The 18,352-nt window shown below is 42.7% G+C and overlaps 1 protein-coding gene across 1 annotated transcript in view; it reads left to right on the top strand.

Annotated features, from left to right (window-relative positions):
• The window catches only part of CMIP (c-Maf inducing protein), a 138,268-nt gene that overhangs the window by 109,518 nt on the left and 10,398 nt on the right, over positions 1 to 18,352 (top strand). The window contains exons 8-14 of the mRNA XM_074157917.1: positions 1,396 to 1,499; positions 2,095 to 2,199; positions 3,401 to 3,754; positions 12,824 to 12,889; positions 14,012 to 14,038; positions 14,527 to 14,575; positions 16,076 to 16,183. Coding sequence (XP_074014018.1) covers positions 1,396 to 1,499; positions 2,095 to 2,199; positions 3,401 to 3,754; positions 12,824 to 12,889; positions 14,012 to 14,038; positions 14,527 to 14,575; positions 16,076 to 16,183 — 813 coding nt within the window. The remainder of the gene's footprint in view (positions 1 to 1,395; positions 1,500 to 2,094; positions 2,200 to 3,400; positions 3,755 to 12,823; positions 12,890 to 14,011; positions 14,039 to 14,526; positions 14,576 to 16,075; positions 16,184 to 18,352) is intronic.

The following is an 18,352-nucleotide window of genomic DNA, read 5'->3' as shown; positions in this document are numbered from 1 at the left end:
AGTCAGCAATGACATCCTCTGTCTGATCTCTTGGACTTTCATTCTAGTTTCGGTTAGGACATCTACACAGGTAGAAAAAAGTTAATAAACAAATTGCAACTGCAAAAATTATCTTTCAAGGAGTGTTTATGAAATTAAATGTCACCAAACGATGTATGAAGCATTCGTGGTCTCGTGCCCTTGAACCCAAGTGTATTTGCACCTGCCAGAAGAAGTTGGTATAAGTTTAATGATTTTAATTGTAGTACCAACTGTGGAATTGCCCACAGTCCCTTTGCTGGGTGAAGTTATTGGGTAGCCATTCAGTACTAGGAAATAGTGACACTTAGACTTGAAGGAGGCATTGTTCTGCCTAGGCGTGTATTCATATTTTTGGTGATTTTCTCTAGCTGTAAAATCTATGAGATGTTAATATAGGTTGTGCTATAGAAGTGCCTGAAACCAATATAAATAACAGAAGGTTTCAGTGCTTTGGGAGTGTGTTTTCCCTTTTACAGATTACCAGTTCCTTACCACTTGCGGCAGGCTGGATGGGGCTTTGAGCAACCTGGTCTAGTGGGAGGTGTCCCTGCCCATGGCAGGGGGTTGGAACTGGATGGTCTTTAAGGTCCCTTCCAACCCGAACCATTCTACGATTCTATGATTTCTTTAAAACTTCAGCTGCCATTTACTTTTTCAGGATGACTCTTCTTCCACAGCCAGCTGCTCGGGGCATAACTGGGAGGGCTTGTTTGTCCTCAGAGGGCCCTGTTCACCGCTTGGAAATTGAGCTTTGTAGTTCTGCAACACCTGTGTAATAAGGTTACACCTGCGTAAATGTGAAGAAATGTGCTGTGGAATAACACGCACCAGACAGCAGATTTTACTCCTTTCACATCTAAAAATAGCTGGTGATGTGAGGGGATGCAGGATTTCAGTTAGCAGGTGCCTTTCCGACTGCAGGATTCAAAGAAAGGGACTGTTGAGCTCACCTGTCAAATTCACATCGTAGCCAGAGTAAAATCCCTGGAGAAAGAACTGATCTCTGGTTTTATACTGTATCACTTATTGATCGCATGTCAAAAAGATTTTCTCTAAAACCAGAATAGATATGACGTCTAACATGGAAGTAAAAAAAGAAATGTAAGTGTAAGTAGGATTTTTTTTTTTTCATTAAACACATCTTTTGTTTCAAGGTGGGTGTGGGGGGAAAAAAACAAAAATTGGAAAGCTTGTCATTATTAGCAGGAAGAACGTTACTTCAACATGCAGTGATACTGTGCCCTTGAAGCTGTCAGCGTAATAACAAAGTGAATTTAGTTGGTGTTTGAGTTGATTTCTTTTCAAAACCCACAGTTTTGACATATGTTGCAGGCATGTTTCACCATCTTCACCGAGTCTCTCCTTTTTGGACAGGATTTTGGGAAGTGCCCTCGGTTGCGGCTGTTTACTCAGGAGTATATTCTGGCTTTGAATGAGCTGAATGCTGGAATGGAGGTGGTGAAGAAGTTTATTCATAGGTTAGTTGCATTTAATTTATGGCACGTTTCCAGTCCTGTGTACATGCTTTGCTGTGTTACTTCTCCCAGCCCTGCTCGTCTCTTCACTGCCTGTTAAGAGGAGCTGGTGCTTTTAGGTACTGGCAAATGGCAAATAAATTAGAAGAGTCCATAAGACAATGTTGCTGAAGTCTTCCCCTGCCTTTTTTTTTTCTTATTTTTTTAAAACTAATTCTTAATTGTGGCTGGGGTTTTCTGTCTAGTTACACACCGGAAGCAAATGGACTTTGCTTTGTGTATGTTCTTTCTATACATTTAGACTCAGAATCTCTGCAGAGAGATTCTCATTAACTTTAGACCACATAATACTCAGTCATATAGGAGATTTTGGGGGGGCTGTAGAGATGCCACATCAAATCAACTGACAGCGCAGCTTAGCCTTGTTCATAATTAGGGCCGTTGGGTGGGATTTACAGGGTTAAAGTAACTCTCTGTTACGGCTTTTCTGAAGATTCCCCAAGGCTGTCTATCCAGTTCTGGCACCCCGTTGTCTCTGACTGCTTTTGCCCACGGAAATCTTCCTCACAATGATGTCATCTTGGTGTTTGTTTTTCAGCATGCATGGTCCAACTGGACAATGCCCCCATCCCAGGGTCCTGCCAAATCTTGTAGCTGTCTGCTTAGCAGCCATTTATTCGTGTTACGAGGAATTTATCAACAGGTCAGTATGAATTCCCCGCTGACCCCATGTTACATGGCATCTGTAGACAAGATGGGGGTGGGTATGCGAGAGCGTGTCTTCGTTCTCACTCTGCTCATCGCCAGTGTTACACGTGGGAGTTCTGGTCAATCACATGCATGTTTCTGTGGATATGTGATTATATTTATTACGCTCCGTGTGCTTGAGAACCTGAAAGACACTGAACCTTCATTCACTTCCACTCACTGTGGCATGTTTTGGGGCAGTGAGCTTGGCCATCTCTTATTGCACATCTCTGGTTCCCGTGCCTGAAAATGGGGCAGTGCGAGGAGCTGGGCAATTCCCAGTACAGAAGTACTGCAAGCTGCAGTAACTTCCAGGATGAAGCTCAACAGCCAGCTGCACGCTGATCTTGGACACTGTTGAGATATTCCTCTAAGGCAGACTGCAGCTGTAACCAGCCTTTTTAGGCCAGCGGAAGATGAGTGCTCCACAATGGGAATTAAGCACTACCCAGAGTAGTGTTGGGTTTGCTCCCTGTCTGGCACATGAAGTGTGCGTTACACCAAGAGCAAAGAGCAGGGTGAGATCTTGAAGAAGGGGTTGTGTGTAAATCCCTGTGTATCTACAGCTTTGAACCTGAGCTGGTTTCACAATGCTGTTTCCATTATTGTGGAAAATTTGATTCCTGACTTACCGTAAAATAGATGCCGCGGCTCTGGACAGCCGAGCCGGTTTCCAGTAGACACTGAGGGTTCCCCTCTGCTATGTTTCCTGTTTGTTTATGCCTATCTGCCTTTCCTCATGGTAGAGCACGGACAGGAGCTGCTTAGTGTCCAACAAAAATTCCAGACGCGAGGGCTGCAGACAAATGTCTGGGCATGTACTGTAGCCAGATACATACTTGGGCATGGATTCTGTTACAGCTTTGCACAACTTGGATGGGAAAGTTCACCTTTCTACTAAACTGGCACGTCAATTAGAGTAATGAAAAGCTCGAATCTTTGTAGAGTAGGGGCTGCAGAACAGTGCTATTGGAGCCTTTTAATGTTTTTAATTGATTTCAGTAATCCGATTACACAGAAAAAAGCAATCCGGTGGGCTGGGGTGAAATGCTGTGGGAAATTGCAAAAGATCTTGGCTTCTCAGTATTGCACTCTGTCTCCTGCTCTCTGCTGTTATGTCGGTCTATTGAATTTATTTGTTTATTTTTAAAATTCAGTCGAGACAATTCACCCAGCCTGAAGGAAATTCGGAATGGCTGCCAGCAGCAGTGTGACCGAAAGCCTAATCTACCCCTCCGCCTTCTTCACACGAGCCCTGACCTGGTCTCTCAAGAGGCCACCTTGACTGAATCCCGTCTCAAACCGGTTATTGTCACTTCGAATGAGATCCATGTCGAAGTGGAGCGCAACAACACAGCTAATCAGAAGATGACAGCCAACGTGGGCAATGACAGCGAGCCCAACCTGATTGACTGCTTGATGGTCAGTCCTACCTGCAGCACCATGAGCATTGAGCTGAGCGCCCAGGCAGACAGGATCCTTGGCTGTTACGTTGAAATACTCAAGATGCTGTGAGTAACTATTTTAAACAGCTTTTTGAACAGTGTCATCTGAACAATGGGGGGGCTTTTCCCACAGGCCTGTCATCTTCAACATCTGTGGCCAGCAAGCACATGGTTATAAATCTAACCCCAGCTCTAGAGAGTCCAGCCTTTGAAAGAGACATCTGGCACTGCCAATATGTTCTAAAAATAGCACTAGGAAGATGAAAACGGAAAGCTTATTTGTACAGTGAGCCTCAGGCATATTACAGAAGATGGGATGTTGTTGCCAGTGGTTTCTGTTTTGTTCTTGCCCACTAAAAAAAAAAAAAGAGAAAAGCCATTTGTCTCCTCCAGGGCTCTCAGGATTGCCCAAGACAGAGCTAGAAAAGACAGGTCTGTGCTAGGCTCAGTGTCTGTGCAGGGACAGGCAGCGCTGCTCCCCTGGCTTCGGCGGGAGTTGGATGAGGTCATTGTCTTTCACTTAGGTGTTCTCCCTTCATGTGTTTTATGACTTGTCCAGATTTACTTGTATTAGACTGGAGCCTCCATTTATCAACCAGTTGGTTTGGTACAGTGGACCTGTATTCGTGAACGAACGCTCAAATAGCATTTACCAAATGATGGCTCTGTGGTTTCCTAGGAGGCAAATCCTTTGAATATCTTCAAGAGAAATATAAAATAAAAGGTTCTTCAGCAAAAGCTTGTTTTTCTCCTGGATAAATAAATGGAGTTAACACAAAAGGTGGACTGCAGAATGGAAGCTTGTAATAGACAACTTTGTTAGCTTTGACAGCCAGCTCTGCTACTGAGCTGCTGTATGTTTTTGGGCAAATTGTTATACTTCTATATTAATTATTTTTAAACAATGTAAGGCTAAATGAAGTAGTAGTTGAGTTTTTTAGAATACAAGACATGGTGGGTGGAATTCGGACTCCGCTGTAAACCGTGGGCATGTGGCTACACTGAAGTCAAGTGCAAATCTAGGTGTACACTCTCAAGGGATTAAATGAAGTCCAACTGCTGTTGATAGAGGATTTTGTGAAAGTTTTGTCCCACATCTTTATCTTTTTGAAAATACTTAGTACCGATTGTCAACGTAATTCTTTCACTCACTGCAGAGCTGGCTTGCAAATACATACGTAAGCACATGCTCAGAACTAGAGGCAGGACAGGTGAATCCAAGATACTGTTCCCATTGGATTCTTGAGCAGGAAGTTGCTGAAGGCTAATTTTATTTCCCTCCCGGTTTAGCCTCTTCTGCCTTTAAAAACATTTTCATTGAAAAGCACAGCATCTGACTTTGCTTCATCTGGTGGCTTCTAAGTGTTCACGCACACAGGAGCTACACTAGACACATAGTGTATTTATTCCTGTCCCCTTGACTCTAGATGTTTTCCATAAACACTATGAACTCTCTCAGTCCTGATGCTGCCTTGGATGCTGACTCACTAAGCATTGACGGTTTTGGTTTCATCATGCAGCTGAGACACATGTATAAACAGATTCACGAACGGACACGTTCTTCCTTACAGTCTATCCGCATTTGAAACATTTGATATGCCAGGTCTCAATTCCCATATAATTTCCTACACAAAGAGCTCTGATTTCATTCCATACCTTAAAATAATGCCTTTTTTGGATGTGTTTGCTGTCTTTTTAAAAATCATGCTCTTCAGTAGCAACAGTGAAAATGGCAGCCTGTTACTATTATCGCCTATTGTTAGCGATTGCCTGTTGTTAACCTATTGTACAGGTTACAGGTGTGGAGTGGGTTTGTGCCCTTTTTCAGCTTGTACAATGGTGATTCTGAAGGGTGAAATCCTCAGGATGCGTGCGGTCAAGGACCAGCGATACTACAGAATTGGTGCGACTCTCCTCAGATTGTCTTGCCAGCGTCCACACTCTGCTTGAGAAATTGCAACCTATGACAATATAGAACGATTTCTAAGGCAGAGCCATGGCTGGTATATATTGTAGCTCCACCAGTTTAGGTTCCCGTCCATTCCTGTTCATCCCTTGATTTTTTTTCAGAGCTGAAAGCATTAATGCAGAAGTTAGTTCTGCTCCTGATTCTGCCACTGGCTTACTAGGAGGTTTTAGATAAGTCGCTTCTTTTTCTGCCTCAGTTTCCTCATCCATAAAATATAAGTAAAGATTTTGAATGTGTTTTTTTTTAAACTCTGAAACTACTGATGGGAAATCATTGTAAAAAGGCTATTAGTTATTAACAAAAATGCAAGATGATGCTGTTGCGATGCTGATTCCTTGCATGCTCAAATTCTTCTTGAACACAGGCTTTCTGATAAACTAAATACTATTACTGTACTTTGAAAAACCGAGAATGTGAAGAAAGATAGTTGAAGAACATGCCAGTAGGAAGAAAACATTAATTATAAAACAACTGCTATCCAGGAGCTGAGCTCTCAGCGGGCAGTCACTAAAATAATGTTCTTATTAATAACAGTGGTAAGCCAAACATAAATAAATTGCTTAGCAGTGAATTTAATTGTTCTTTTAGGTGTCTGACTCAATATCATCATCAAAACAAGAGAGTCACCAACAAATGATGTCTTTTTTACATAATTAACTTAGGGCAGCAGGGAGTAATTTATTTAGGCAGATTTTAATTAATGAAAGTCTAGCAAATAAGAATTCTTAACTGTATTTTCAGCAGAGGATATTTTATTGTTCACCTAACTCCTACACAATACTTACTTTTTTCGGGGAAAAAAGCACTTATAATATATATTACAAAATTATATATATAATATATACACATATATATATAATATAAAAATGTAGCAGCAATTATTTAATAATCACTGTAATACCTTCCTTTTTGTACAGAAGGTTAAATGTGCAGATTAGAAAGGTCATCCGTGTGGCTGTTATCATATCACCAGGAATGTCTTTTACCCTTTTTTCTAATGTCGCTGAGTAACAGAACACAATTATTGCATACTGAAGGAAAACAGAAAATCATAGTTTTAGAGATGTTGGCAGGTGATCCAAAGTTTGGGCAGATTTTGAAGGAGATGCAGTCTCTAGTGGAACATGGTATTTTTGTCCTGCACTCAGAAGTGGATCAGACTTCTGTGTCAATATTCTCTAATGCATTCTGGACTCTGATAGTGTTATTGATGCCAGTCAGAGCCTCCTGAATGCTGTGTCTTAAACTGGTGCGTAGAAAATGCACTAAATTAGTTGAAATCTTTCTGTTCATCGTATTAAATTGCAGGCTCCGAGAGCCGCTTAGCGTTCTCCAGCTCCTACTTGCATGTTAATGTTTCCATGCATTAGGGAATTTCTTGTACAGCCAAACTTGTGCTTGAGCAGCACCGCTGCGGCTGGAGAAATGTGCTGTAAAAGGGGCTGTGTGTCCTCTTCCTTGGACTGGATAACTTCAAAGTCTGTGTGTCACCTGAAGGACCCCACTGCTTCCCCTGGCAGCACCCGGCATACGGGGGGAGCACTTAAAGCGTGTCTGTAGTGAAATCCAGATCGACAAATAGCAAACTAAACTGGCTGCGAGAACAGACGCCTAGTAGGGAGGCTGTGGCTGTGATGATGGTGTATCGTAAGCTGTCACCCTTTGTCTGTGTTATTTTTTGTTTCCATAGCTGCCTGTAGTGGCAAGGGTCCTTCCAGATGCCCAGACACTTGTACCCCTCGCTGGGGGCCGTGTGACCAGGGCAAACTGGCATTGCTGTTGCCTGATGCTACCGTGCCAAGTGTGAGCAGTGGAGGGGAGGCCTTTTTCTGCTCTCAGCAGCCAGAGCAGGACCTTTCTGGGGCCTTTCAGTGGTGCTAAATTTTCTTCTTTTGAAAAAACAAACAATCCCAGCTCAAAAGAAGGCTGAACGTGAAAAGACACCTCGTTGTTTTGCAGATAACAGGTTTGTGCCGTATGTGACAGGGGGTCTGACGGGGCTTTTTCTCAGCCTGCCGTGGAGCCCTGAGCTAAACCTTGTGTCATACAATTTAGAGGAGTTGGACCTAGATCCAGGGAAAGAAGGGATAGGGTATGCGTCTGGGGGGCTTGGTCATCTTATCTGATAACAGGGGGGTTACTTAAAAGATTTTTTGATCTTGTCAAGCTCCTCAGTTTGGAGAAACAAGTTGCTTCCAAGTAGTTGCTCCTTGTCTCTCCATTATCCTCTAAAAACAGAGGACTCAGGGCTTGCTGTCTCTCGGGATAAGACCGACAGCTTTCCAAATGCAAGCACCCACTGGAGCTTCCCCTGCCTTCTCTGCATTCCCCAATAGGTCAGTGGCATGCTCTGAATATCCCCAGTGGATTCTCTTATGTCATGTTTATCAGGGTTGCCCTGGGCTGCTAATATGTTTTGGATTGTTTGTGCCGCACATGACATATGGGCAGGTTTTCATTTTGGTGAAAGGTGATCCCAGGGAAGGAAAACGTATTATGCTGGCAGGCCAATAGCGCGATGGCCCAGAGGCAAAGTCACTGCAGTCGGAGATTATTTAATTATTATGGTTGGCCAATGTTCTGGCCAGTCCCCGAAACAAGGTTTCTGGGTAAGTAAAGCTGTGTGCAGTGGCAGGTGACTGCTGTGGCACCCTGACCTCCAGCCCGGCACCCTGACCTCCAGCCCGGCACCCTGACCTCCAGCCCGGCACCCTGACCTCCAGCCTAGCATGTGTTTCCCAGGAACCCAGAGATGGGGCTGCAGGTTGACTGCTGCGCTACTCACCTAAAATTGCAAATCCTGCAAAAACCAGCGCCAGGGAGTACATCAAGGAGCCGTTCTCCCCCTCTGCTTTTATAAGGCCAGTCCTGGGATTTGAGCTGTGTGGTGAGCGTTGAGCGTTCAGCCCAGCACCCTTTGAAGAGCTCCAAAGGGAATTTGTCACAGGCGCTCTCCTGAGTTCTCCCTGTAGCTCTGTGCTCCCTCCTCCTCCTGGCACGGCCTCTTTGTCTGGCTCATCGCGGTGGTTGTTAACTGCAGCCAGAGCTAATCTATCTCCCTTTCTTTCCCTGCTTCAAACACTTCTGTCTTGTGTAAGAGCTTTGAATGGACCAAAAAAAAAAAAAGAAAAAAAGGCAACTGTCTGAAATGAAAGAAGAGCGCAGATGAGATGAGCGCAGACAGAAAGAAAATGTTTTTGAAAAGGGAATAGGTGGGAGGAGGAGAAACACCGTAGGCTTTTAATAAGTAGTTTAGTTTTATTCTTGTGCTATGTTTGTTTCATGTTTCCTAGCTCAGATTGAAGGGATTACAGGTCCCATTCACGTGACCAAACTCTATATATTTCATAGGAGATGCTTTTCTTTCTTTCTTTCTTTCTTTCTTTCTTCTCCTCTCAGGAAAACAGGCTGTGGTTTATTTTCACTCCCCTCTCACAGAGCTGCTCTGCAAATGGATGCCATGCCTAACTCCCAGCTTCAAGAAAAGTCAGAGTAATACTGTCCAATTCTGTCTGCAGTGTTTCACTCAGTCTTAGCCTATTACAAAGCAGCTTTTTTCTTCCTCTTGCAATTTCCCTTGAAGATCAGCCATGAAAAATTGATTGGTTCACATTATTACTAATCTCAACTCTCCCGATTGCTCGAGGAAGAATTTTAGTGGTGTAACACATAACCTGAGATGTCGCGGAAACTAAGCCTCCAAGTGGGTCTCAGCCTTTTAAGCTTCTGTTAGTAAAGATTTGTAGGTGCTGTATCTCATGTGATGTGAAACACCTTTAGCACCTTTGAATTTTCTAACTCAGCCTTTTGGCTTTCGAGTCTCTTCTGCTCAGAAATCTGCTCTTACAGTTGGTTGCATCTACCAATAAAAATGTGCCTTTTTTAAGAGTAAAATCAGCTACTGGTTTAGGAGGAATTTCCAAGGGGTATGTATATTTTAAAAAAAAAAAAAAAAGACTGCTCATTAGACTTGTCAGTTCTTTGAGGACCCAAGCACTGGCGCTGAGGTCCATGCGTGAGCTCTCCAGGGCCAGGATTCAGGATGCGCCCAGAGGTCGCTGGCGAGAAGTGGGGCTGTGATGTGGAGGATGAGTTGAGGCTTGGGCAGAGCAGTGATCCCAAGAGGACAGCACTGCAGGACTGCCTGCTTCTGGGGATGTAAAAAGTAACAGGAGGAGCACACAACATCCTGAGTACAGAGATGGATGTTTGAGTGGAAGTATGGTGCCGGCTCAAAGTCAGACTACTTCTTGTGGTCTCGACTATGTTCTCACACCTAACAAACATAGTGAAACCCAGGTTGTATGGATTAGACACCTCTGGCACTTCTCATGCCTGCAGCTATAGATACGTTGCATCATCTGTCTCCTGCAGACACCCAGTAGGTAAACTAGAGACTTCCAGACGAATCTGAACACAGGTCAGAGTTCTGTGTCACTGATCCATTCAGTTTGTCTATAGGTCAGAAACCCAGAGATCTCATCTTAGAGGTGCTATGCCAGAGATCTCCTTGACTTATTTCAGTTTATATGACAAACCCCATCCTCAGGTGCTTCATGATATTCACTTTACACAAACCAAGTGTAAAAGCAACCCCTTGTAATGAAGTAACGAAGTTCTGCTTCATGTCTTGGTGTTCTGGGGCACTAAGCAAAGTTTGTCATCTTCCTTATTTGTTTAGGGTCTAAGCACATAAGGGTTGTGGGGTTTCTTTTGTCTCTGGAAAGAACCTTGTGAATGGGTGATATCAAAGTGCTGTGTCTGCGATGGATTCTTGCTTGCTTTAGGTTAGTGTAACACTCCTTATCTCAAAGTTGCTCCTAATTTAGACCAGAGAACAGAATTCTTGATGGAGAAGAAAATTAGGCTCAATGGCTTCTAGCGCAACATGGGGTTTTTGTTGGTTTTCTTTCATTCCTGTAGCTTCGCATGCGCTATCCTTCATGCCTCAAGTGCTAAAGATGACTAGAGGAAAATAAACAAGTTGTATGTATTAGCAAACATAACCAAGACTCTCAAATGTTATTTGTTTGGTGTTTTGAAGAGGACCAGCACTGAGATTTTTGCCTGGCAGTGCCACCCCAGTTGCTGAACTGCCTGCCTTTAAGTCCCAGCCTTGTACCAAAGTGCTCTTATAGTTGTTTAACAACTGCAGGTGGGGGAGGAGGCATCTCCCTGAACTCAACACGATGTTGTGATTCTTGGCCTCTTGGTAGAGGGATTTCAGGAAATGATTGGGTTATCTGGTAATGCACCCATGAAAAGGTCAGGACTGCTTGCTGAAGTTGCCTACCAAAATGATAGGCATTTAGTTTTGTGCTAGGTTGCACCTACCATGGGAAAGAAAAGTGTATGTATTGAACTTGGGACTTTCGTAGTATGGAAGAAGAGCTACTAACCCATCCCACAGTGGTTTTGTACGGCATTCATCTGCTTCTTTAACATGTTAAGCTACTATCAGATCATAGTTGTTCTTGTGGACTGGTTACTTGCATCAGGTGTTATATATTTTTGGTAACCTGAACTCGTACTGCTCTTGGGCAAGTGATAACTGTCTCCCTGGTTGAATTTTACATCATGGTCATCCCTTCAATTAAAATTTCTCTGCATGTTGCTTCTTAAGAATACTGCTCAGGCACATAAGTTTTCTTTGTGTCTGTGAACGTACCTTTGTGGACTGTGCAGCGTCATCTGTATTATTAGTTACAGAAATCACTGTTTTATGTGTTCAAAAAATGGATGAGACTTTTGGAAATGCATCCATCTTCAATTTTTCTGGGCTAGAGCCTTCTCTTTGCAAAAATTGCATTATTTTGGAACGCTTCCCTGTGCATATGTTGTCTGTTTCTGATGCTATCAGTAGATACTGTCCATTTGAGAACATTACACTTCGTTCCTTCCTAAAGAAACACCATACTTTTGTGCCAAGTTTGCAGTAAGCTGCAGCCAATAATCTGACTTTTAAAACTGAAATCCAAAGGGTAACAGCAGTAAGAGGAGACGGTAGATCTTCTACATTGTCTCCTACATCCATCCCAAGGTGTTTCATCCCATATGAGGTTTACAACGCTTAGTTCTGCATGTACTCATTGGTGTTAATTGGAGTAAGAGTGGCCTAGCAGGCAGTGGCTGGTGTGTTCTGTGCCCCGTTTTGGTGCTGACTTGCCAAATTCTCTTTATCTTCTGTGTTCTTCACTTCATCCATCTTACAATGATTGTACCCTTTGTGCAGTGCGTTGGTATGGCAGTTGATTAGTGCTACCTGGTCCCTAAATGTTTGAGATCATTTGAAGGAGAGGGGAGGCAGTGTGTGAAGCGCCATTCCTACATGAGAAGCCCTACCTGCTTCACCACATGCGCTCCAGCAGCTGGCGTTTTGCAGGTGGATTGAGATGATATGTTGCAGGTTAGACCAGCACGTGCTGTAAAGGAAAACGGTCTCTTCGTCCAGTTCACATGAGCATCCCCTTATGAATGGCTCCTTGTAGAAGGACAGTTTTGTGTATTGACAGCAGAGATGAAAACAAAGTGCATCAGCTGGGATCTGTGGTGCTAACACAACAGAGAGGAGACACTTCTTACAGGGTCCACTGGCCTGAGCTCTCAGCTGTGATTATCCTCATCTGTCCTCTTTCACTCTTAATAATTTTGACAGCGCTTCCTTCTCTAGTCTCTTCCTTCATAAGCTAAGAGCTTCGTACTGTTCAAACCGACCCATTCCTTTGTGCCAAGGTCAAAACTGGAGGGGGGAGGGGCGTGTGTTGTGTCGGTTTTTACAAATGGGCATCTGTCCTATAGAAAAAAAAAAATTCCAATTAAATGCAGAGCAGAGCTGTAAATAGCAACGGCCTGGTAATTGCTGTACCAACTTAGATGAAAGTATTACTTAGTGATTAAATGTCAACAGGTTTCATAAACAGCAAATGTCTTTAAGTTGACATAAAGAAGGCCTGGCCTCTCCGGAGGTCATTGTAAATACCAGATTTATTGTGCCTCAGTGGAGAACGTGCTGAAAATGGAAAGAAATGTCACTGTAGATCTTTAAAGTGTCTCAGTAGAACAGAAAGGTTGTTGGTGCCTGCAAGAAAAAGCTTTTGACTCGAACTAATGGTTGGCAAACCAAATACAATATGTGGTACCTTATTAATCAAGTGTTCATTTTTCAGGTCAGACTATGATGACTGGAGACCAGCACTGGCCAGCTTGCTTCAACCTATCCCGTTTCCCAAGGAGTAAGTTTGCACTCTCTTAGCATTTACTGGGTTATTCTTGTTACTGTTGTTCTATGAGGAAATACGGTGTCAGCTACAACCCCGTGGTAATAGGAGCTTTGCGCATCTCGTATTGATTTAGAATCTAGAGTTGATTCTGGCTGATGCAGAGGGACGCAAAGACTTCCCCGTCTTCATCTTCCTTCCCCATTTCATAAGGTGATCCTGAAGAGAAGAATGGTTAACTAGAGACAGGCAGATAAGAAAGGAAAGCTGGTGAGGAGGAGAGTAAAGTAAGAGATTTAGTGGAGGAGGATGCTTTACTTGGCGTCACAGGGACTCATATCGTTTGTATTTTGCATTAAATGAAGAAGCTACCTTACACATCAGCCAAGCTCCCTCAGAAACCTATTAATGAACAGTAGTGTTTATAAAATGCAGACCTCCACGGACAAACATTACAACCTATAATTGTACAATTTGCTAGCTTATCACATCCCCTAATGACCTGATGTCTTGAATCAGAGAGGTCTAATCCTCCGTGCCAGGTTACCTGGGCTACAGCGAGAGCTTGGAGGTAGGCAACAGAGACATCATTTACCCAAGTCAAATGTGAGTCCTGGGGGAGGTGTAAACCATACCATGATGCAAGGAGCTTCACAGAGTGACCATTAATTGCTTTACTGATGTATGATGTTAATTAGTTGTGACCATACCTTAATTGCACTGCAATTAAAGAATTCACCTGGCTCTTGGAGGTAGCCAAAAATCTGTTTTTAATTATACAGCTGTATTGTAAGTCTTTTACTTACTTTCTTCTGACCCACAGCTCCCACTGACATTAGTCAGAGCCTTGTCTAGGACAGGACTGAGGAAGAGCTACAATATTTGTTCCAAGTGATTTCCCTGCCTCCCCCTCTTCATTTTTTCCCCCCTAGATTAAGGAAGGAGGCTTTACCTGATCTTTGTTGGAAAGATTACTCTTTTTGTCTTGTGTGCTGCAGTTGCTTAGCAAATCCTTTTATTAGCTGGAAAAAACTGAAAAGTGGTTGTTTGGTTTTTGTGGTTTGTTTTTGTTTTTTTTTTCCCCATCTCCCTTCTCTCAAATCCTCATATTCTTCTGTTTTCTGTTTTAAATTTCAGAGCTCTTGCACATGAGAAATTCACAAAGTAAGTTGGGTACAGGGGTTGTGTCGTAACAGGGGCCTTGTTTGTTTTATTAAAGGGGGTAATTACTTAAAATACTTGTACTAGTCAATAATAGCAATGATGCATTATTCAATATTGTGCCTCTAATGTTTTTTATCTGTGAGAGGCTGTGAGCATGTTCTGTTAGCAATAAAAAGATGTAGTTTTCTTTGTAATTTACTGTGACGGCAGGAGCCCAAGGACTAAAGACTCTGGGTGCTGATTGAATTTACAAACCAGTTTGTCACTGCACATCTCTAAAGCTTTTCTAGACTATTGTGCATATACGCTGTCCTTGGCAATCACTTTTAGACCTCCTATTTCCCTCCTGTGGAAGCAGTTCAACTTGTTTCTCTCTAAAGTGCATGAATATATGTGGTGTAAAGTGTAATTCAAGAGAAATGTGACACTTGTGAGAATACTGCAACCAGCAACTGCTTATTCTTGTCCTTTTAACTTTTTTTTTTCAGGGAGCTGAAATACGTGATTCAGAGATTTGCAGAAGACCCGAGGCAAGAAGTGAGTTTATTGCCAGTTTACACAGAATATTAATTGGAGGGATTGCAAGTATACTTGTTCAGAAGGTCTCTCCTTAAGTAGTTTGTTTCACAGCATGGTGTGGTTTTGCTGTGCTTAAGTCTCTAAGGGGCAATAGCCAGTCAGGGCACACGATCTTAGTATGAAAGGTTTATTGCCTTATCTATAAACATGTGTTGTCACCCCGTTGTCTGGCATCAGTTGCTGTCCTTGCTCCGCAGTAAACTGCAACCAGCAAGATTTTCCCACTCCATTGATTCTCTCAGAGCTTTTCATCTTCTGTACGAAAAAAAGGGAAGCAAAATCCATGGATTCATACCGCTTACAAAATAACAGGTTTTATTTAGCTGCGTTTTGGTCACATTGTGTGCAAATGACCGTAATTCTCATGAATTAGCAGGAGAAAGGGGGTGGGAGGTGTGTTACTGGAACAAGTGCGTAGCTGTAGCCTCATGGTGGCTGAATGCTTCAGAGATGCACATGTGGCTTCTTTCAACATCATCAGCTTGGGCTGAGTCAGAGGGAACCTCTCATCCACATTGATTTTTGGTACTGGCATAAAGGGAAGAAAGCTCCCCCAAACTGTGGGTGAGGAGACTGTGTCGTCATCATCATTGCCCAGAACTCCTGGTTTTCACGGTTTTAGCCTTTGTGAGCAGTAGTCATCCTTGTCAGATAAGAGAGATCTTCTCGTCTTAAAATGGCACCAGGATTTCAGCTGTCACTAGTATTGCATGCCCAAAGGAAAGAGCGTGGACGTTACCTATGCCCCACACGCATCAAAAATTGAAATAGAACATCTGTCTCTTGAAAGAAAAAAAAAAAGGCTTAATTATGACTCTTCCGTTAAACTGTGGGACTAGATGTAGTCATCTCTGCAGTGGGCCAAATTTTGGATTAATGGTTGCTCACTGGTGCCAGTTCACCTGTGCAACTTCTGTCTTATGTATCCCTGTTGAATCTTCCTTGTGGACTTCCTTCACCCTGACTCTGGTCAGGTTTTATTACAGCAGCAATAATAAGAATTTTTAATGATTGGAATGAGCAAGCCATGAGCCACTGCGTTTGGTATGCAGATCACATCAGAAGTATAGATCACATCAGACACACATGCTGGGAGGATGGGGGGAAAATGGCAGAAGCTCAGAAATTGGAGTCTCTCTTTTTGGTTTTTTGGTGGTTGGGTTTTTTTTTCCCCAAGTGAAAGGAGCTGTTGTAGATTAGAGACATTTTGTGTTTGATATGCGTAAAGGGAATGAAAAAGGCCATGCAATTAGCGATGATACAGCTTCCCTCCTTGTTTATACTGAAAAAATGGACTCTGTGAGTGGACATTTGCCTGCAGCTCTGTAAATTGGAATATTAACCATGAAATTTCCAGTAGCCCCTGGTTTTGCAGTTACTTCTTTTGGCCTGGTGTGGGAGACACTGTTGATTATTGGCAGGAACTGTAATCTTCCTAATGTCTTCACTTTTTGGCAGGTTCACTCATGTTTGCTGAGTGTGCGGGCTGGCAAAGACGGCTGGTTCCAGCTCTACAGCCCTGGAGGAGTGGCGTGTGATGATGATGGAGAGCTGTTTGCCAGTATGGTACGTGTTTGCAATAACGTGAGTTTTATAACTTCTTTGCAGTAAAGTAGCTAATGCCTAGTTGGCAATGACAAGATTTACTTGTTTTTGTCAAAAAAATTACCAAAACCACGGTGCTGCAAACCACAAGTATTCACCAGGAAATCTAAATCTTTATATTACCAAATCCATTGAACTTCCTTGCAGTCACAATTTGGTTAACATGTTAGCTTTCTCTTTTTGAACTTTGGCGTGCTTTTTCACTGGTAATGTAATGCACAAAACCATGCATGTGTATATGTGTGTGCATATGTATGTATGTATTTTTGTATTTATAAATATGTGTTGGTGTGTCTGTATAAAAAAATTCAGAGAATATGGATATATTGTCAGACAGGGGAGACAGACTGTTCTGCACATCCACACCTATAGTTTTCATTTATAGGCTACCCTGGAATTTAAAAACAACAGTAACATTGAATTAATGAAAGGATGGATGGATGGATGGATGGATGGAGAGATATAAAAATGTTTTAGCAGTTTCTCTGCCCATTTACATTGTTGTGGGGAGGTATAATTAGAAACCAGCATTCCATTTCCCGCAGTTATTTCTTTTGTAACTCTTAGAAGGGCTAGACAGAAAATAACAGGTTTTAATTGCTGATGTTGGCACTGTCTTCCTGTGCAACCTGGGTCAAGTCACGTAGGTCTCACTGTGTATTAGTTCTCCATATAGCAAGATGGAAATTATATTACTTCCTTTCCCCCTGGTAAGGGGAAAAACACTCGTTGAAGTTGGCTGTTGGGTACAGAGTGAAATGACTTTCAGGAGGATCTACACTTTGTGCATCTACCACATACTGAACATTTTGGGACATAAAGAATGTGCATGTCTGTCTATATTCTTAACAAATTCAGATGGATCAGATGCCTTTGAAACAGGTAATAGAGAAGGATTGTTCACAAAAGTTTTCATCCCTCTTCACTGTGCCTTTTCTGTTTGAAAAGAAAATTTCCTCAGAACTATATCATTAGTCCTAAGAGCTTTTGTGGTCCAAGATATTTACGAGCATCAGGAGATGGTGTGTATGAGGAAGCACAATGCTAACACGCATTAATATGCAGTACTCTGTGCCCTTTGCAAGGATGTTGATAAATACTTAAAGAGCTGCTAACGACTAACCGTAAAGTTTGAAAAACATCCTGTTCTGAGATGGACCGTACATTAGTGTTAGCGTCAGTATTTTCCAATGCTTAAGAAAACCTCCAAAAAAGCTTAATGAAAAGTGCATGAAATGAAATCCCTTCTGGCTTGAAGCTTACTGTTTTTAAAGGCCACCTAGCTGATGGATACTTAAAGAAAAAAAGATTTTGTGTTTTTCTAAAGGCCTTGCTGGTACTGAAGCCACAAGGAAGAAGAATTGCATGGTAGCACATGTTCTGCACATAATGATCCCATCATGGTGTGGTTGCGTATTTTAAGCAGTATTGAACATAGCCCAGACAATACCGTGAAGCAGGGGGATCACAGAACATGTTTACATGTTTATTGTAGAGCAGTACTGATGTTGAGTCTACATAATGGAACTCTTACTGCTCCAAGTCATTGGAAACTACAGATTCTCACATAGTGCTTTGCCAGCAAGCTGGTGAATCAACTGTCCGGCCATAAAGTAAGACTTTCAGCTGGGAACCTGAAATCCTCTGCAGCTAATCTCCAGGGCTTTTAAATGGGAAAGAATATTGCTAAGCCCTTTTGTGAGAAGGGACTCCTATATTTGATTTGTACAAGTGGCTTTGCATTTCTGCCATGGGTGTTACTGTGTAATATCATCTGATGCTTTCTGGAGCCTGCAGAGAGCCTGCAGGACCCTTTTGTCAGCTAGTGGACTCGAAGGAGTCTTACTCAGGCAGTGTTCTCAGCATCTCTTTCCTTTTGGGGAAAACTGAGCAAAAGGGAAAGCAAGATAACGACCCAAAAGCATAAAAGCATATGAAGTCATCTCTGACTTAGGGCTCAGGACTGCTGGATTTTCTTAAGGCACTCCTTCCTTTCCCAGTCAGCTCCTGTATTCGGTCTGTACAGGTGATTTTTGTTTGTCACCACCCCTTAACTGAGGCTGGTGTTGAGATTGCCAGCCTTTTACCTAGACATCCAGCCCACGCAGCCCTTGCTCACCAGCTGGCATT

Source organism: Numenius arquata, chromosome 13, assembly GCF_964106895.1.
Source record: "Numenius arquata chromosome 13, bNumArq3.hap1.1, whole genome shotgun sequence".
Lineage (NCBI taxonomy): Eukaryota > Metazoa > Chordata > Aves > Charadriiformes > Scolopacidae > Numenius > Numenius arquata.
Note: the sequence above shows the minus strand (reverse complement) of the source record. Positions and strands in the feature narration are given on the sequence as shown.